The 19,354-nt window shown below is 37.1% G+C and overlaps 1 protein-coding gene across 1 annotated transcript in view; it reads right to left on the bottom strand.

The window, feature by feature from the left end:
* The window catches only part of PAPPA2 (pappalysin 2), a 2,663,723-nt gene that overhangs the window by 1,453,275 nt on the left and 1,191,094 nt on the right, over nucleotides 1-19,354 (bottom strand). The window contains exon 8 of the mRNA XM_044085971.1: nucleotides 11,923-12,051. Within this exon, the coding sequence (XP_043941906.1) occupies nucleotides 11,923-12,051 (129 nt within the window). The remainder of the gene's footprint in view (nucleotides 1-11,922; nucleotides 12,052-19,354) is intronic.

Below are 19,354 nucleotides of genomic sequence, written 5' to 3'. Positions count from 1 at the left end.
AAGAAGGCTACTTTGGATTCTAAATTTCATTGGCTCTCCTCCATAGAACCAAACCCTCCTGAGGCATCAGTCAAGACACTGCAGTGGAGATCAGACATCTTACAGCTTTGCCTTATGCTTTTGAGAAAAAGTTATTTTTTATAGGTAATGGGATACTGGACACCAGCTACTACTGAATGTGAGGGTCAGACATGTAATATTCTCTGCCATGCATGCAACCAGATCAGTCTGAATGTTATACATACATTTTGGGACTGCCCTTCAGTTTATAACCTGAGGAATATGCTTATGAAATGGGTTCCTAGGTGTTTACTAGGTTAACAAACAGAATGGCATTTTTAAGCATAGCCATATATCCCAAATCACTGATAAGTTCTGTTAATCTTGATAAGTGTAAGCAGGGGCTTGGCAGGTGAAACATTTACAAGCAGGGGCCTGGGAAATGAATCATCTGAAGGCTGCCTGTGTCCATTAGAGACATGGGTACCAAACCAGGGATGAATTTCCTGTTCCTCATCCAATTGTCCACTACACTTGAATTGGGTTAGGGAGGAGCACTGCTTCAGATGAGCGTGTTGCAGAGGAAGTGTAGTTTCTGGGATGCATACCTTTCTCTCCAGCAGGTTTTACTTATATCACAGACAAGGATTAAGTCTTTAGAATGTGTAACTGTGGTGCTGTTTGTTTTGCAGATATGCAGGAAGTTCATCAGAGTGGGGTCTGACAATGCCTTGTATGCCTAGCATAGATCTCCCCTTAAGAGCCTATAGGAGGCAAAATACAGGGATAGGACCTTGAGGTGGTCTGCATAGGACATATTACTTATGCCCTGAATTCTTTTATTGAGGAACCTCTGTGGATGTTCCAGTTGTTGGATATGCCTGGTTAGTTACATACCAAAGTGGGCATGTACTCAGTGACAGTTCTGATAAATGCAGTGTACAGTGGAACAATTTCTTGGACCTACATGCTATACCTTTGTTTATAGGTTGCACAACATATAATGATTTTCTCACTACTATAGACACATGATGGTCAAACACTAGATTACTGTCCATGTGTATCCCCAACTCCCTGACTACTTGGCTAACTCTTAGGGTGTGTGTTGTCAGTTTGATAATTACCAGGGGTAAATGACTTCCTTAAGGATACTATTTTATGGCTGAGTCATTTCTTGAGTAGACAACTGGATAATTCCAAGACCCTTTTGTGGGCTGGGTTTGTAATAAATCTTTAGTGCACTTAAATTTGAAAACTGCCATTGATTACTCTAAGTATTAGCAGTGAAGAGGGCCTATATTGATTCTGCATGGAAGTCTCATATCATTCTATCCAAAGATGGTCTCTTCTCCTGTATTTTAAATAAAGTGATTTTTTTTACTAGGAAAACCTCCAGATATTTCCATATCTCTATTAATATGAGTTCCGATACTCAAGCTACACCTTTTAGTAGCTTTTCAAATTTGATATCTCCTGAGTCTCATAAGACAAGTAGTACTTACTAAGTTTGATTCTTTGATGCATGTTTTTTTATTCAGCTCACAGGGATGTATAACATTATCTTACTGATATATGTTCGGTTGTATTCTCTTTTCTTTCTTTTCTCTCCATTCTTGTTTCCTCTGTTATACCTTTTCTTTCCTTCTTTTTTTTCATTAATTGTGCAGAGTTAATCAATGGTTATTTAATTGTGAATGCTGAAAATATTAATCGATATGCATTCATTCAAGTTCTCCATCTTTTGTTGTTCATTGCTATAGAATTGCTTCTGATCTTTTGGCATTTGTTAATTATTGTTTACTTAATAAAATGTTTAAAAGATGTGTTCTTTGGAATAAGTGGAGACAGTGGTTTCTGGTTCCATGAACAGTTCGTGAGCAGAAAGACAGGCTAATTATTAATAATGCTCATCTTGATGCAACGTACAGGTAAGGGCATGACCTGAAACCTCTCCATAGGTCTGGTTTATGCCATTGGAAAATGGCAGGTGTGGAATAGGTATGATTTAATAAACCATGGATGAGAGAAGCCATCTGCTTCAGGCATACCATCAGTAGAGCCACTGGTAAAAATGATCAGTAAGTCAAGATGTGGGTGCTTCAGAAAAGTAAAAATGGCTTTTTTTTAGGTCTGAAGAGGGATGTGGAGGCTTGATAACAGATGTGCTTGATACGGGTATATTTCATAACACTGAAATTTCATAACGCTGAATTTCATAACATTGAGACCATAACATCGAAAATTCAAAATACTGAAAACCCAAAACATTGAAAACTCAGAACATTGAAAGTGTGCTTCATAACATTGAAAACTACAGTGCACATGTAAATAATATCACCTCCCCCGGTACAACACCACCTAACTAACAAACACACTTTCTACTATGTTTCTGCAGGGGGGCAAGCCCCCCTGCTCCCCCCACACCCCCTGTAAATTAAACATCTGAGGAAGGGCATGTTTGCCTGAAAGCGATCATTGTGCACTTTCATTTATTTTAAATAAACGTTTCTACATTTTTACTCGCCTTGGTGTCTCCTACTACCATTTTTTGGATTTGCTTCATGCTTTATTGGTGGAGAGACTTTAGTGCAGGAAACTACAGTTTTTGGTTCTAAATTAAATATATGAACTCCAAGATCGCACTACAGTGGAAAAAAACTTTTTTCCACTGTAGTGAGATCTTGGAGTTTGTATATTTAATTTCACTAAGGTTAGGAAATTAACTTTTTTTCCACTGTAGTGCAATCTTGGAGTTCATATATTTAATTTACAGGGGGTGTGGAGGGAGCAGGGGGGCCCCTGCAGAAAAGTAGTAGAAAGTGTGTTTGTTAGTTAGGTGTTGTTGTAGGTGGAGGTGATGTTATTTACACGTGCATTGTAGTTTTTTAATGTTATGAAGCACACTTTCAATGTTCTGAGTTTTCAATGTTTTAGGTTTTCTGTGTTTTGGGATTTAGATGTTTTGGTCTCAATGTTATGAAATTTCAATGTTATGAAGTAGACCCCTTGATACATAATGAAACAGTAATGGTAAGCAAATTGTACCATTGTAGGGGGGATGCTAAGCATCTTTGTTTTGTATACTAGAGGAGTCAGTGGTTTCTGTTTGATTAGGACAAAATGTTCCCTTTAATAATTTATATGGTGATACATTAATAATTTTAGTACTGCAAGTAATGCTAACTCATTAGTGCTATGCAGTGTTTATGACAAATAATATCTGTGCTTAGATGCATTATCTGTCTGGTTTTTGCCTTAAATAGTGTAATGGCAATTGAAATAGAACTTATGTGCAAATATTTTCATTCTGTAACTGAAAAATGAATAAATTCAGATATGTCACTAGTATGTAGTATAGTTAGAGAAACGCCTTTGAAACATTAAACATACGTACATAACAGATTATAGAGCGGTAATGAAATTTAGCTATAGGTTCAGATGACGTATGCCATTAGGATAAGTACAGTGTATATGTACAATGTGCTTCAGAAGAGATTCAGTGACTAATGAAGACTCTTTCCTTTAATAAGTGATATTAGAAAGTGAGGAGATAAAGGATAACAAAATAATTTTCATAGAACAGCAATTTTTTTTATATCTGTTATTATGGTTAAATAATTCCTAAAAAAAAAAAAAAAGCAGGGAGGGCCAAATATATTAAGCAGCTCTGACTGAAGCTGTGTAAGCACTTCAAGAAGTATTTCATGCAATGTCAGTTAAAAAAAATTATCTCCCATTCTCCTTTGATATGTGATTATTAACTGGATGGTGTTAACAGCAGAGGAACTGCAGAAGAGTGCAAAATAACAGAAATAGAAAACCCAGAATGAGAAAGGAAGAGGATATGTGACTTCCTCAAGGATTTCAAATATGCTAGACTCAGTATCAGAGAAAGCACCTGCCAGAAACATTTTTTAGAGGAGCACGCAGAAAGCGAAGCTGAGAAGCTTTTAAGCTTTATTTTATTTTAATATTTTAGATCAAAAGAAGATCAAATATGCAGTCAGAGCACATAGGAGCTACTTTTCAGAAAATACATTTATTTCTATGTAGTGTACATAAAAATGCACCATCCCATTCATAAATTCTGACATTCACATGTCATTTCATATTACTTTCACAAACCTTTTATTTTCAGGTTTTTTCACCCACTGCATCTCAGTCTTGAGCTCCTCCTTGCCAATTCAACCAGTCATTTGCACTCACCAGGGTGCCATCCAACAAGCTGGGTGCTTCCAGGTTTTTCTATATAGCCATCAACTCCTGTGCATGCTTGGTTTGAGGGGAAGGGGGGAGTACAATACACGGAGGCTGGTATTCAACTGTCATTTCCACAAGGAGACTTACAGGTAACAGTAGCCTTGCCCTCTTGTTCTGAAAGCAGAAGTGGTGGTTTTCCTGTTTTTCACTGGAGAAATTGGACTACTTTTACTGCTTATTGAGTGTTATAACTAACTGAGAGGTGAGCATCCATGCCACTTCATTTCTCTGCCAGTACTGTACAGAATATAATTATTTTCTTTTCTGTTTTTCTTTGTCTACTATGTAACAGTGATGCATTGTGCGCATTTTGTGTTTGTACTTGTGCCATGGTTAACCTTTGTTGCACTAAGTAGTAGCCTATGGGTAATTGTACAGCCTTACACATGGAAAGGATAAGGTTAGCAAGGCAAATACAGTAAGAGATACTGCTTAGAAGCCATTCTGCTGACTTTTAAATGAAGACATTTTGCTTGATGGACCTGGACCAGTTGGCTTACAGGACAGCTGAATACCAGCACAGAGCACATGCTATATCTTGCAGTGAATCCAATTCTTGGACACGATAATACTTTATTTGCAAACTGAGTCACTAAACAACAAACCATGTAACAGCTCTACGCATGCTGTATACTTATGTTGCCAATAGAGCAGAAAATTCTGGCATTCTGTAACCCAAGGGCAAAATACTGAAATATTACCTAACAGGTATCATGCTGTTAGTCCATAATGGCTGCTAAATGGATTACTGTTGCTCTTGCAGATTTCCAATTACTACTTATCCATTCTGTTGTAGAAAAGTAATGCAGTCATAATGGGCAGTTAAATCCTTTCAAGTTGTATGTAATACTGCAGTGCTATTAAAATGTAAAAAAAAAATCTAGCATAACCAAGTTGTATTTTACTTTAAGGGTGGACAGCTTTAGTGTTTTGTGAAAGCACCACTCTATGTTCATGGAAAAAGGCAAGTATCATATTATAAAAGGTTTAAGAACAAGGAAGCTGGACTGTTTTAACTGTCTCAGTCTGTGCATATGCATTCCAAGTGAAACATTCCTATCCACATTTCTGTCCTCGCCATCACCTCCCTAATGTTTAGCTGTTGTGCTTTCTCTCTGCTTTTTCAGGAGAGTTAGATAAAGCAGTCTACCAGAGAAGAAATTTGAGCTGAAATACACAAGCTGATATGAAGTAAAGGTAGGCAGACTTTAAACTTTCAGCTGCAGCCAAGCCAAAGCAAAGCCAAGGTCTGGTTTAACTCAATAATTTTGAGCACATTCAAAGCCATGGCTGCTCTTGGCAGTTTTTACAGACCTATACTTCAGCCTAAGATACACAAGTTGACAAGTACTGTGTACCCCTCACTGCTTGTCATATCTCAGGCTGGTAAGACTGGTTGCCTTGCTTGACTACAGTTATACATTTTACAAAATACAGCTTTGCCATGACTGGGCCCTATGTGGAAATGGGCCTGCTTTTATCCAGATGTCATATCAATATCCCATTTTTGACAGTGCAGAACTTTTGTGTGATAAATGTAACACAGTGCTATTTATGTTTAACAGAATGCATGGATTATTACTTATTTATTGATTACCTGGAAAATCCGACTGGGTAGAAGCTTATTTTGTGGAGGCTCAGGGAGAAAAGCTCCAAAGTATTACAAAACATTTTCAGAACAATAATTTTACAATCCTTAAAAAAATAATATAAAAAATCTATAGCTTAAATAATTATATCAAGTTACACATTAAAAACATTGGCTAAAATATACAAATGATTTGACAACGATTTAATATTTAGAGAAATTTTAGCTAAAGAGAGAAACTGAATGTAAGTTAATATAACACAAACAGGAATTGCAATATAAAATGAGAGAAAAGTATGCTTATGGTTTATTTAGAGAGAAAGCAAGGGGAGAAAATTGATAGAAGTAAGGCAGTAAGTGAAGAAGGGAGAGTAAGGAGATGTAAGGTATGAACAAGTATCTGTTCACATTTAGGGATGTAGTGTATCCTGGTGCTGTTTAAGAACAGAGCCAGCTTTTGGATGGAAGTCTTTCAGGATGGTGTTGAAGGAAAGGAGGGAGGTTATTGACCTGATGGACACAGGTAAGGAGTTCCAGGCCTTAGCAACATGGTACTAGTATAGAAAATGCCCAGCAGACTTGATAGGTTTGTGGACAGACAGGAGTTTTTGGTCATTGGATAATGATGACTGACTGGGAACATAGTTGTGTAGAATGTCATTTAGTGATAAATAAACAGCTGTATGTTGGATAATTTTATAGGTGGTAAGAAGCTGTGTATATAATAGTTGCTGGGGTAGTTCAAACCAATTTAGAATTTTTAGTGCTATATTTTGGTGAGTTGTGAAAGGGGTAGCTGCTGCAAACTTAGCAACTCTCTTACAGCATTGTTTGAGTTTTGATTTGTGTGATGCCTGAAGGTTAGGAAAGATGGTTGCACCATTAAGAAGTGTGGGGAAGAGATAAGTAGTGGCAAGTGCAGTTTTAGTTACGTTGGTGAGCAAGTTTTTGGCTCTGTAAAGCATCCTTACTTTTTATGAGTTTTTCTTGTGCAATTTTGTATATGCAGGTTGAATTTAAGATTATCATCCACTGTCATCCCTAATAATTTGTTATGAGAAGTTACTTCTATGGTTGTGTTATCAAGAGAGAGGATTTTAAATTTTAGCATGTGTTAATTGCAGCATATATACTATCACATAGAGTATTGTGTAGTATTGATTTCTACATGTTTGTTATAACTTATATATTATTCTGTAAATATAAACTATTTAGACTTCATTGTTCTGTATAGGTAATATCTGAAAAGGGTCAAGAAGCCAGTCCACCCACCCAATTAACAAATAGTAAACAAATTACTAAACAAACAAGTACTTTATTAAATATCTTTGGGATAATTATGAAAGATCCATCATCTGAACCAACAAAGTTTTTTTATATCATTTCATTATTCTGTCATTTGATCTTACAAGCACATTCAGCTTTGTCATATAACTGTAATTCCATTTATTTAGAGCTCTACTGTCAGTATTATGAGGATCAGTTATTATCACAGAATAAAATTCCATTTAGGGATAGCATCTTGGTTCAGAGATGTCATTATCTGACTGTAAGCAGCCCTCATTGGTCCCCCTTTGGTAGATACCCATCAAGATATATGCAACAACTAAAGTGCCCACAGCACTCCATCACAAGGAAAATACAGGACTAAATGACATGATCTACGTGCACCACATCAAAACGCTATCGCTATACTCTGTTATAGACTATTAACAGATGATAATGATGGCCTATAAAGCATTCTCCGACACAGTACTAATGGATTTACTGCTCACCCACAAGTCATAAAAAATACGTTTTTGTCTCTCCAAATAAAAAAAATGACATTTCATTAGAACAAAAGCAAACATTTAAACTATACTTAAACAGAGTTTAGTGCATTTCTTTGTTTTATAGACCAAGAGATAGACAGATGTTAGCAAGCAAAACAGTTTAATGATTTTAATATGAGCCCCATAAAAGCAGGCACAGCTTCTCCTTTAACTTACCTCATAAATGGGTTAAATAAAACAATAGTGGCTTGCAAAAGAATTATCTTTGATTAAAAAATTATATATGTATGAATGAAGCTAATATTTGTATATAAAGAGTTAGCACTGACTTCATAAAAGCAGGCTTTATACTGCTATAAAACTGATGATGAAGCTTATGCTTAGGTATTTCAAAACTGTTACTTATTATTTGTGCTGTCATTGTGCCTCATAATATAATGTGAAGTTTAGTAAATTTAAATGTTTTATTCTTCATTTGGTAAGTTGTTGTAAACATTTGCCTTCTTTTACCTAAACAAATACCTGATGAACTATAAACTTAATGGAAGGATTCACAAGAAAATGAGTTGGAGAAGACTTGGGCGTACGATGCAGAAGATCTGTTCTGTGATTTTTATTATAGTGTATGGGATGATGAAGTTGACAGTGGAGAAGGAGTGGGATCTAAGCCATTTCATCTGGAAATTCCAGAATGAAATTAATAGCATTATAGAACAGCCTCATGCAGGAACTATGACTCTTGATCCCTCCAAAAAACAACAATCCCTAACACTTAAGGCTCATCTTCTGGAACAATATGAATGGTTTTAAGGCATATGAAGGCATGATCATGCATTTATGGCCAAACTACATCTCTGTTAGTCCAATGTTCAATAGTTGCAGCATAAAATGCTTCACTGTCAATGGTATCTAACAACAGTATTTGACCAAGTATGTTAAAGTGTGCAATCCTTTCTGGACCAAGTATCCTACTTAATTTATCAGATTTAGCATAAGAGGGAGGTTTGGGTCTAAAAAGTTTAAATTTGACATTTTCTTCAGCATGAATATTAGTGCAGATTACTTTTAAACATACTCATTTCTTATTTAAATGCCTTGGGTTTAAGAGGAACTTTTTCAAGGCCAGCAATTTCAGAACATATGTGCACTACTAGCATTCTGCTACACATTTGGGGCTAGCACCTATACATGTCATTAATGGTCAAAGGTAGTATTTCATTTTCTTCCAATGGCCAGCTTTCATGAAGCCAACGTATGTTGTAGCATAGTGGCAGATGATCTGTTTAAATGTGCAAGCTTAGAAGGGTCAATTATCATAGTGATAGATTATCCCTTTAAGAATATTAACCCAAAACCATAAAAATGCTAGAATAATAAGAGGTAGCTACACAAAAAGATAATTAAAGCAAGTGTTATGGTGTACATAACATTTCTAATTTCTAGGTCTGAGGAGAGTGAAGAGGTCACTATAGAAGCAGTTATATATTCATTTATGTATTAAAATTTGATTATGGGAAAAGTCCAATGGGATAGAAGCCTATTTTCAGCAGAGTGTCGGGGAGAAAAGCTCCAAAATATAGTCCAGAAGGCAGAAGGAAGGTAATGTAGAGGATATCACTGCAAGGAAAGGAACTCTGGTTCTTGCAAGAGGAAGTCAGCTGGTCTTTCCACTGCATAAATTGAAGATGATGCTGTTTTGTTGTTTCTTGAAGAAAGACTTGAGAAGACAGCTACTGTACTGCCTTGAATGGTCTCCAAGTGCTGTTTTATTTTGTCATCTACTTTTAGAAAGGAACACTACATTCTGAATTGTTTGATTAGAACTGCATTTCTTTTCTGAACTTCATTTACTTACTAATAAAGATGAATGTAAGTCATGAGGATGACTACAGTGACTGCCTTGTTTGTCGTACACCAACAAAATTACTACAGTGGCGTTTTCAGAGAACAAAAACTACAGTTTCATCTTTCTTTTTCTGAACTATGTACATTCTTTGAACTGCCTGATTCTTTGAATTATGTTCCTTACTAGAAGCAGTCTGAAGAGTATCAGATTACTAAAAATCCCGTGTTGTATTAGCAGCTTGTTACATATGACTATGCACATACAAACTGTGAATGTTGACTTCTAGTAAATAATGAAGGCAAAGTTTGAGGCGCTAAAAAATCTACTGCTGTCATTCAGGAGAATCGTGCAGTCTCAGAAAAAATGCCTGATCAGCATTCAAGAAAGAACTAACCTTTTGCTCAGTCTGTGGGACTGATTTGCTATCATGGTTTAACTACTGCTAGACTTACAGCAGCAGCTTTCCTCCCTGGTTAACCATCTGACTAATTCCCAGGGAGTCCACTGTTCCAGAACAATCCACAAAGATCTTAGACTGGAGCATGAGATAAAGCTTATCTAGTTGTTTTTGAAATGTATGCATGTAGAGGCAAAAATTTCACCTAAATGGAGAGGTCCTTAAAACCTATATCGATTTGTAAGACTCTGGCATACATTATCACAAAAATCAAAGAAAGAGATTTTTAGCAAGGACTTTGAGTTCACCTGAAGTATGATCCTGTATATTTCATAAATAGAATTTTTGTGGACAAACCAGTTAGAACTCAAATGGAAAATTTGCTATATGTTTTGAAACTATTACTATAACATAATATAAAATCTGTAAATACAATTTTGAAAACATTTGCTGCAGATAAATTTAAGAAGGTGCTCCCTAGTAATTTATGAAACAGGGTGGCCCAGGGTGATCATTCATCTTCTGATTGACTAGTTAATGCAGGAGACCATTTGTTACTAAATGATGTTATAGATGCAAAATCAGATTTGCATGCACAAAGAGAAAGCAAGAAACCTTTACTTACAAATGATTGTGTGCCATCATGTGAACCAATTTGTTATAAATGTTTTAAAAATGAAAATACAGGCAGATATTGCACTTTTAATGACAATACTAGCCAGCACTAAGTTAAACAAAGTCTGCCAGATAGTATACCACTTGAATGAGTCAATGCTGAATGGTTAACCCTTAGAAGTATAGAATCTACAGTCTGTCTTTGAGCTAAAATCAAACTTATGAAACATACTATTATTTGTTTGTTTGTGTCTTTCGGCTTTTCCCGGTTAGGGGTCGCCACAGCAGAACTCCGGTCCGCTAATGATTGGTAGTGGATTTTTACATACTGGGTTACCAGCCCTGACGCACAACCTTCAACGAAGGCATGCCCCATTCACGTATGCCTCCACACAGAAGACGCTCTAGCTGACAATCGAACGGGACAACGTCTTGCTATGAGGCGACAACGCTTATTGCACTTAGGAAGAATGACTGCACTGGTGAAAGCACAATATATTTGCAAATGTAAAACAACTAGTAAGTAAAAAATTGAAAAACTTGAAATGTATGTGCACGAAAACAAGAGGGAATAACCTGTAACAGAAGCAGAAATGCATACTCTGTTGGATAAACTTTCCCATCCTCTAGCCATGGTGCCCTGTTTGTCTCACAATTTAATTTTTACCAGGATTTTCTACATTTTAAAGAGGTATGGAAACTAAGGAGGTAAAAATTTCATTCAGATATACTACCAGAAGTACATAGCCCAGCAAAGAGAAAAATGTAGGCCTAGAATACATAAATGAAGTCAAGATTAAACTGCAGGTGTTCAGGTTAGATAAATCCACTACTGAGTCTTTTCAAAGGACTCCCCTTAAAATAATGATGGATGCTAGTATAGGTGGTGGCAGAAAGTGTGGTATGGATGCCACCAAAAACCTCCATCAGTTAAAGTAGTAAAAATGTTAGTGTAGAGACTAACAGAGAATTGCCTAGTTAAGAATACACTAACAGAAATTGGAATAGGGACAGAAGAAGGGACAGCTGGGTGTTATACACAGCAAAAGAAAAAAGGGTACATGAGTAGATACTCCATGCTATATAAAACTAGAGAGGCAGACAGAGTAAAAGCAAGACTCTAAGGGTGAGCAGTTAAAGGGGAAAAGATCTTCTGATGGAAGATAACTATTTTCCAACTTCTTCGTAATTTCACAGACAGATTTTTTAAATTGCATTGAGAAGATGCATAAAAAAGCAAGTACTGATCTTCTGTTTCTTCAGTATGTTAATCAGCCATGCAGCCAATTTTCTGTTTCTGTGAGTGGATGCACATGTTGTCTTTGACCAGCAGCAAAATTAAACACATGAAAAGGTAAATCTAACAATGAGAATTTTTAACAACCACTTTCAAATTCTGCTTCAGTCCTGCTTAGTACCACTTAAAAATAAAAACATTCCTTACTCTTGTATTTGATAATCTCCACAATATGGGTCTCCAAAGGTATGAGTCAGTATGGGAGAGGGATCACTCACAGCTGTTCCAGAAATAACTCGGACCTGGTAGTTATACTTGTAGCCTCGAATCACATCCCTGCAGGAATTAATGAAATAAAGAAAAAATAGATTAGGAAATGTTTACATTATCTATATGTCTTTTCATTGTGAAACTATCAGTTACTGTCTGTGAAGATGATTTTAATATGTGTGGAAAATAAAATATAAATAAACGACACTCAAGCAGAACTGCAGTTATTGCTAGAATTATGTAATTAAGATACAAATTTGGAAAATAACACTTTTCAAAACATTAGCAGTTCTGTTGTATTCATTTTGATATATTTTGTCACTGAATGGATATATCTTGACAAAACATCAACTCTGGAAATCTGCTTTTTTGCTTGTTAATATCTTGCTGACTGATAAATATATTATACTTGCCTATTATTTTTCATTAAAACTTGGACTTTACATTTAAGGATATAACAGCTGCCCAGCTGCTAAGCTTCCAAAGGTTAATAGCACCTTCCATGCACCCAAACAGATTGCCAGCTTGAGCTAAGCTGACTAAAAGACGCATTTGGACACCAAGACCTTCAGAGTTTTAATATCCTCAAAGAGTGCACTCCTCTTAGGCTTTCAAGAATTGACTGTTGGCTTATAGTGTTCCTTTGCTGGGAAGACAAAATTCAATTCATTATTTATTTATTATTATTAATACTTTCCACAAAGGAAAGGAATTTTTAATCTAGGGGCTTGTGTTTTAACAAACTATCAGTAGACTTTACTGTACTTATTCGATGCATTGTTTCTTCCTGTCAGTTTAATAGTTGTTTATGGTAACTGTAAACCAATTTTTCTTTGGAGAAAGTGTGTTTATTTTACTTTGTGACGCATGCAAAGTGTTTTAAAGTGCTTTTTACTGTGTTTGTTTTAGAATAAAATGACTCGGGCTTTTGATTTTTACCACCATTTGCTTCTTGCTTTCTCCGGGAAAGAATCACCATTTTTGGCCTGACCATGGAGCAATCCGTCAGCCCCATGGTTGTTCCTTCTTCCAGCCACAAAAAGCGAAAGTTAAACAAACAACCTTTGCTATCACAGAAGGATAGCAATTTTCCATAGCTGCATGCTGGTGGCATTCTTTTGGCCATTTGTTGCATCTCAGACCACTCATCTTTTGCCCAAGATCCCAGAGGTGTTGTCTTTCCTTGGCTTTGCATATGATATGGGTCAGACTTACGGATTTATAATTGCATAGGTCTGTGGAAGGTCCTCTCTTATGCAGGAGAATGATTGTAACTGTTGTCCATTCAGTTAGTGCAAAACCTGTATGGAGGCTGAAACTGAATAGTGTTGTTAGGGGTGTGGCTAAATCATGCTTCATGCTGTTTAGGATGCATCTAGGGATATTGTCAGGACCCATCGGTGGAGTATTTTTAGCTTTTGATAGCACTTCTAGGACTTGGTCTTGTGTGATAGCTGGAGGTGATCTTTTGAGATACCAACTAGTGTTCAATTAGTTTCTTAATTAGAATGGAATCATGTGATGATGACTTTCTACAAAAGGGATGATCTGTTGATTTTCTTTACTCTGATGATGCCCTATGAAATGTAAAGGGTGAAAGCATTAAGGCAATGTGTGTTTTTGAACTCGTTTTTTAACTCTTTCGTTTAGTTTATTATTATGAGTCATTAAACCTAATTTCCGTGACAGCGACATCTTTGTGGTGGATTAATTTATGATAGCTGGAGGTGAGCCAGTTTCAGGTATATCTTGAGGGAAACAGGGAAGGGACAGAGGAGTAAAGTTAGAGCTAAATTTAATGCCAGTAGGTTAATTATGTCATCTCAGCAGACCACTGCATTGTGTTTTGGGGATTACGAAAATACCTAAAAATGCCTTGTGATTGCTTTTGGCTTGGGTCACTATTTTAGCCTCAAACTTGGCTTTGGTGGATTTTATTAAGCTCCTAAGTTGTTTGTTTATTTCACTAACAAAGGTTCTAACATTCTGGGAATTACTCTTCATACCTTTAGTTAAAATTATTTGCCTTTTATTATAAAGCTTGTTAATATTATAGTTCAACCATGTGGGATTGTTTCTGGGATTTGCCCTGCACTTGTTCCTATGGGGTACAGCTGCATCTATGTAGCTTTTTATGGTTTATTATCATTTGTGCGAATGACAGTCTATTGGCAGTAATATTGCCGAAAATCAGAATGTCGTTCTCAAAATGTCAAGTGTATTGTATAGTTGAACAAACTTATGCAAATGCAGTAGTGCATTTGCATAAGTGTGTTCGACTATATGTCCGAGATCACTGTACAGTGGGGGTTGGAAATTTATCCATATACCCACTGTAGTACGATTTCAGAGTTGGAATATATTAGTAGCAGAGGATATGCGGGGCACAGCCTCCCAGATGGGGATGCAGGGGGGCTTGCCCCCCTGGAAAAACGTGATATATTGTATAGTAGTTTGATTTACATCAGCTCCTATACGGCTATCACGTCACACTTTCAACAACAATGTCGACTCAAATGTGTCAGATATTTGGGGTGATATTGTGTACGCTCATAATGTTTGGTTTCTGTTTTAGTTTTTGTTATTTTGAACGGTAAATGTTTTGCCATTCGAAATAATGATAGTAAACCACTTTTTACGTGCTGTTATAGTGAGGTGATGTACGTTTTTGTGAATTTAAGGAAGTTAAAACAAAAATGGCAAGAACACTCAGTACTGTTTTTATTTTCAGTAGTTTATTTTCATTTTTTCAATTCAAGGGAGTTAACTGGTAGTTAATGGAGTTACATTCAGGCTATTGATCCTTCTTGTAAAGTAGTCTCTGTTAAATGAAAGAGGAATACCTACTTTCCTGAACAGAATCAATAACAGAATCACTGTTCTGAATCTAGACAGGAGGGTGTAGGGAAAGATGTAGGGTTTTCTCCTCAGATTTGTGATTCTAAATTAGAGGCAAGCTCAGTTTTTGACTTTCCCTCGGAGGGAGGATGTCTCTTTTCCCTGAGACTATTTATTGAATTTGCCGGTGTTTTCAGTGGGAGCACAGTTAGGTTTCTTAGTCCCTCAGAAAATACTACTAATCTAATAACTAATGCTACAGAAGGAATTTCCAGAGCCTGAACCTTTTCCTCCAGCTTTGTCCACTTTAGAAGATGTGTGTGGTGTTACTGCATGCAATTTTCCTTTCAATCATGGTGCTGCCCCTAAAAAGGCAGATATGGTGTATAAAGTTCCTCAAGCTTTACATTTTTATGCACTCTTCCCAAACCTGATCCAGAAGCTATAGCTATAGTTAATCGTTCAGCTGTTCAATACTTAGTTAATTCCAATCCTACTCTCTATGATAAGAATGGGAAGATTACTGATGACTATGATAAAAAGTGTATACTTCTGCAAGCTCATATGTTAAGGTTTGTTCTGACTGATTGTGAGGAAAAATCAGTTTTATATAATTTAATTTCTTCTATTGTTCAAGTCACTTCTCTTTGTATACAGTCTGTATATTACTCTGTTGATACTTCCTCAAGGGCTATAGCCAGTAGTATTGTTTTGAGGAGGTCTGCCTGGCTGCATTCTTAGAACTTCCTGGAAGATGCTAAAATGACATTTTAAGTGCTCCTTTGGAGAGAGGGAGATTTAGTTTTTGGCCCCTTTGCTACAGAGGTGCTCAAAACAGAATGATGAAAAAGGTAAGCTAATACAGGTAATTTCTAAGAGTTTTCAACCATTGTTTTTCAAGTTTTCCAAAATTTCTCTGACTCCTCATACAAATTTTGGCAAGAGACAAAATAGTCTCAACAAAATGCGGATTAACAGACATTTAAAAAGAAATGGCAAGGGGGTTCCAAGAAGAATTCTGGAAACTTACAAAACTATGGAGAGTCCAATAAGTCAGAAAGGCTATTTAAAATACTTTGTTCTCCTTTCCCACCCTGGCAGGCCCTTTTTTCTTTCAGAAAGTCTGAATCTCCATTTTTCCTTTGGCTAAAGATAGTTTTAGAGAAATCCGTTCTGAAGATTATTCGTCAAGGAAACAAATAGCAATGGGAAGAAAATCCTTCTTTCCAGGGGGCTAATTCCTTATCCACCAATCCTGCGACTCTTTTGTTTACACCTGTCCTTCACCACATGCTGTCCCAATGAGTTATAGAATCGGTTTCCCCTTCCTCGAGGAGAATAGGGTTTTATTCAAGGATGTTCTTAGTGCCATAGAAGGAAAATGCCTGGAGACCAGTTCTGGATCTTTTTTTTTTCTAAACCTGTTTGTGGTGTTGCCCAAATTCAAAATGATGTCACTTCACAACCAGTTACCTGTTCTTCCCTATTCAAGTTTTGTTGTAACATTAGATTTTAAAGATGCTTATCATCACATTTCTATCCATCCAGACTTAAGGCATTTATTAAGGTTCTGTGTGTCTGGATCACAATTTCAATTCTCTGCCTTACCATTTGGACTATCCATCTGCACCAAGGGTGTTCACAAAGTGTGTAGTTCCAGTTATAGATAATTGCAGGCTACAGGGTCCAGGTCTCCAATTCTCCTACCTTTTTCCAAAGCAGTCATTTATCACAGACACCTCAGACATTGATTAGGGAAAAGTTTAAAGAGGGTTAAAAGTACAGGGTGTGTGGGACACCTAGGACAGATACAAGTACATAACTATAAAAGAGATGTTTGCCCTGATCAATGCATTTAACTATGAATCATCTTTGTTCACCAGGACCTCTTCAAGTTATATTAGACAATACCATAGTCATGTAGTGCATCAACAAGCAAGGGGGAACCAGGTCATACTCCCTCTGCATTCTAGCCATGTTAGCTTGGGATATAGGTTCCCGGTACAATGCCACTCTCCAGACATCCTGTATCCCATCAGAGCACAACTGTGTGACAGACAAGCTGAGCAATACAATGGCAGACCCCCCCCCCCAGCAAAGAATGGAAACTAGATTAGGTGACTTCCAAGATTTACTCCATCTGTGTGGAGTTCCTTCAATAGACCTGTTTACCTCCTCTTTGAACAATAAATTGTCAGGATTCTGCTTCAGAGCTCCATGCAAGAAGGCATGTAAGACAAGTGACTTTTCTTTTTCATGGATAGGAATGTTCCTGTATGCTTTTCCAACCTTTCCACTAATATCCAGGGTACTTCTGAGGATTCAGAAGGAATCCTCCCAAGATCATTGTGGAGATTCCATTCTGGCCCATGCAGCCATGGTTCTCCCTTCTTTTGGAAATGGCCAGGGCCAGCTACCACAAACTTCCTCACAGACTGTATATAGTCACACAAGAGCAGTGGTGTTTGATGCACCCCATCACCAGTCAACTTTGATTTCCTGGATAACAGTGTCTTCATTCCTTTTAGACACCTATTTACTGAGGAATGCAGCAATTATAATGGGGGCAAGAAAGCCTACTGCTTGAAAATTATATATTATCAAATGTGACAGGTTTTCTAGTTGGTGCCAACAACATAACCAGGGTTAGCTGTTCTCTGGTTTTACAATATTTGTGTGAGTTAGCATCCTATGGCCTTTCATATTCCTCTGCCAAGGTTCATCAGTATGTCTGCCCATGTATCCTCCTCTCTCAATGCACTTTCATGTCAACATGTTTTTGCAAGGAGTTTTGCATAACAGGCCTCCAAGAAAACTGCTGGCTTCCTCTTTGGATCTTAATTTTGTATTAGGGAAGCTAATGCTTGTTCCATTTGATCCAGCTAACCTGGCTGCCTTCAGGTTCTTAACATAGAAAACAGATTTCCTGATTGCTTTCATCTCTGCAAGAAGAGAATTTTAGTTGCAAGCTCTTATGGCAAGTCAACCCTACCTCATTTTCCACTGGTACAGGGTTCCTTTGAGAAGTAATCCTTCTTTTATGTCTAAAATAGAATCTAAGTTTACTTTAAGCCAAACTATCCATGTCCCCATTTTCTTTTCTGACCCTAGAAATGAGGGAGAAAGGATGCTCCGTACCTTGGATGTCCACAGCTAACTCAGGTACAATCTTGACAGAACAAAAGCTTTTAGATGTTCAGATTAATTCTTCATTTCTTGTAAAGGTGAGAAGAAAAGACAATCTGTGTCAAAGCAAAGTATTTCCAAATGGTTGTCTAAGGCTATTAAATGTTGCTATATTGCAACAAAATTATTCCAGGCAGGTCAAGGCCCACTCTCCCATGGCCTAGATTTCATCTGTTGCTTTCTAGAATGGGTTGGATTCTAGAAGTATTCTAGAAGCACCAACTTGGTCCTCTGTATCTCCATTTCCAAGCACTTTAAGCTTGATTCTTCTCTCAGACTAGATGAGGTTTTAGTTGAACCATTATCCAGGGGCTCCTGGACTTTTCTGCTTCCACCTCCAGAAATGTGTGATCTGCTCATATAGCTAAGGCTACTGCAGCAGTAATCAATATGAAGAACATAGTGCAGTTCTGTAAGTAAACATAACATAACAGTAGATGGTTGAATGATCACGGTTGCAGTAGCTGCTCCCTCCCTCCAGCACCCTTGTTTCTTGGTGTTTTATATATACTATAGTGTGTTCATTTATTGTTTCTTCTTCCCAGCATTGTCCTTTCAGGGCTCAGCCTTTCTCTCTGTTGTTGGTAGGAAAGCTCTGAATGGCTTGGTACCTAAACATGTATTTTAGTAAGCTTAGCTGGAGCTGCCAGACAGTTTGGTAATGTGGAAGGTTCCCTAAAGCTTTGGAAACTTGCTGGCTGTATATATCCTTGGCAGAATACAACACATACGGCTTAGGCCACTCCAGCAGTGATCATTCAGACATCTACTCTACACATGGCTTAAGCCACTCCAGCAGTGATCATTCAGACATCTACTCTTATGCTGAGTTTACTTATATAACTGTACTTTCCTTCTATTTCCTATATAATTTACTTGCTATATTATGATAAATCAAGTACATTGGATCACAGAAACATGTATCAATTGTGCCACATCCATCTGAACTGCTCAGCTCACATCTTACTACTGCTCTGCTATCCATTTATGACTCAACCTGCAGTGTGACCAGAGTTTGATACCTCTATACTGCCTGCAGTTGTGAATGTCCCCTTTGTTCTTGTACACTGGCACTAGAATGTTTATTCTCCAGTCCCCTAGGATACACCTTTCTCTCCATACTGCTATGAGTTTCCTCAGCAGCCATTTCTCCCCTTAGTTACACAACATCTTGACAGTATCTGCTGCGACCTCATCTGAGCCTGCTGCTTTATCTGACTTAATTTCCTTAGTGTTGTTCTTGCTTCTACTAGGGTAGCTTTTCTTCCTCTATCATCATAATCTGTCTCTGGGACAGTATAGCTTCTGAAAGGTTTTTTTTCTTTCACAAGCTCTTGAAGTACTT

This window comes from Protopterus annectens, chromosome 10.part0 (assembly GCF_019279795.1).
Source record: "Protopterus annectens isolate FY-2018-M chromosome 10.part0, PAN1.0, whole genome shotgun sequence".
Taxonomy (NCBI): domain Eukaryota; kingdom Metazoa; phylum Chordata; order Ceratodontiformes; family Protopteridae; genus Protopterus; species Protopterus annectens.
The sequence above is the reverse complement of the archived record's forward strand: the minus strand, read 5'-3'. Positions and strand labels throughout refer to the sequence as shown.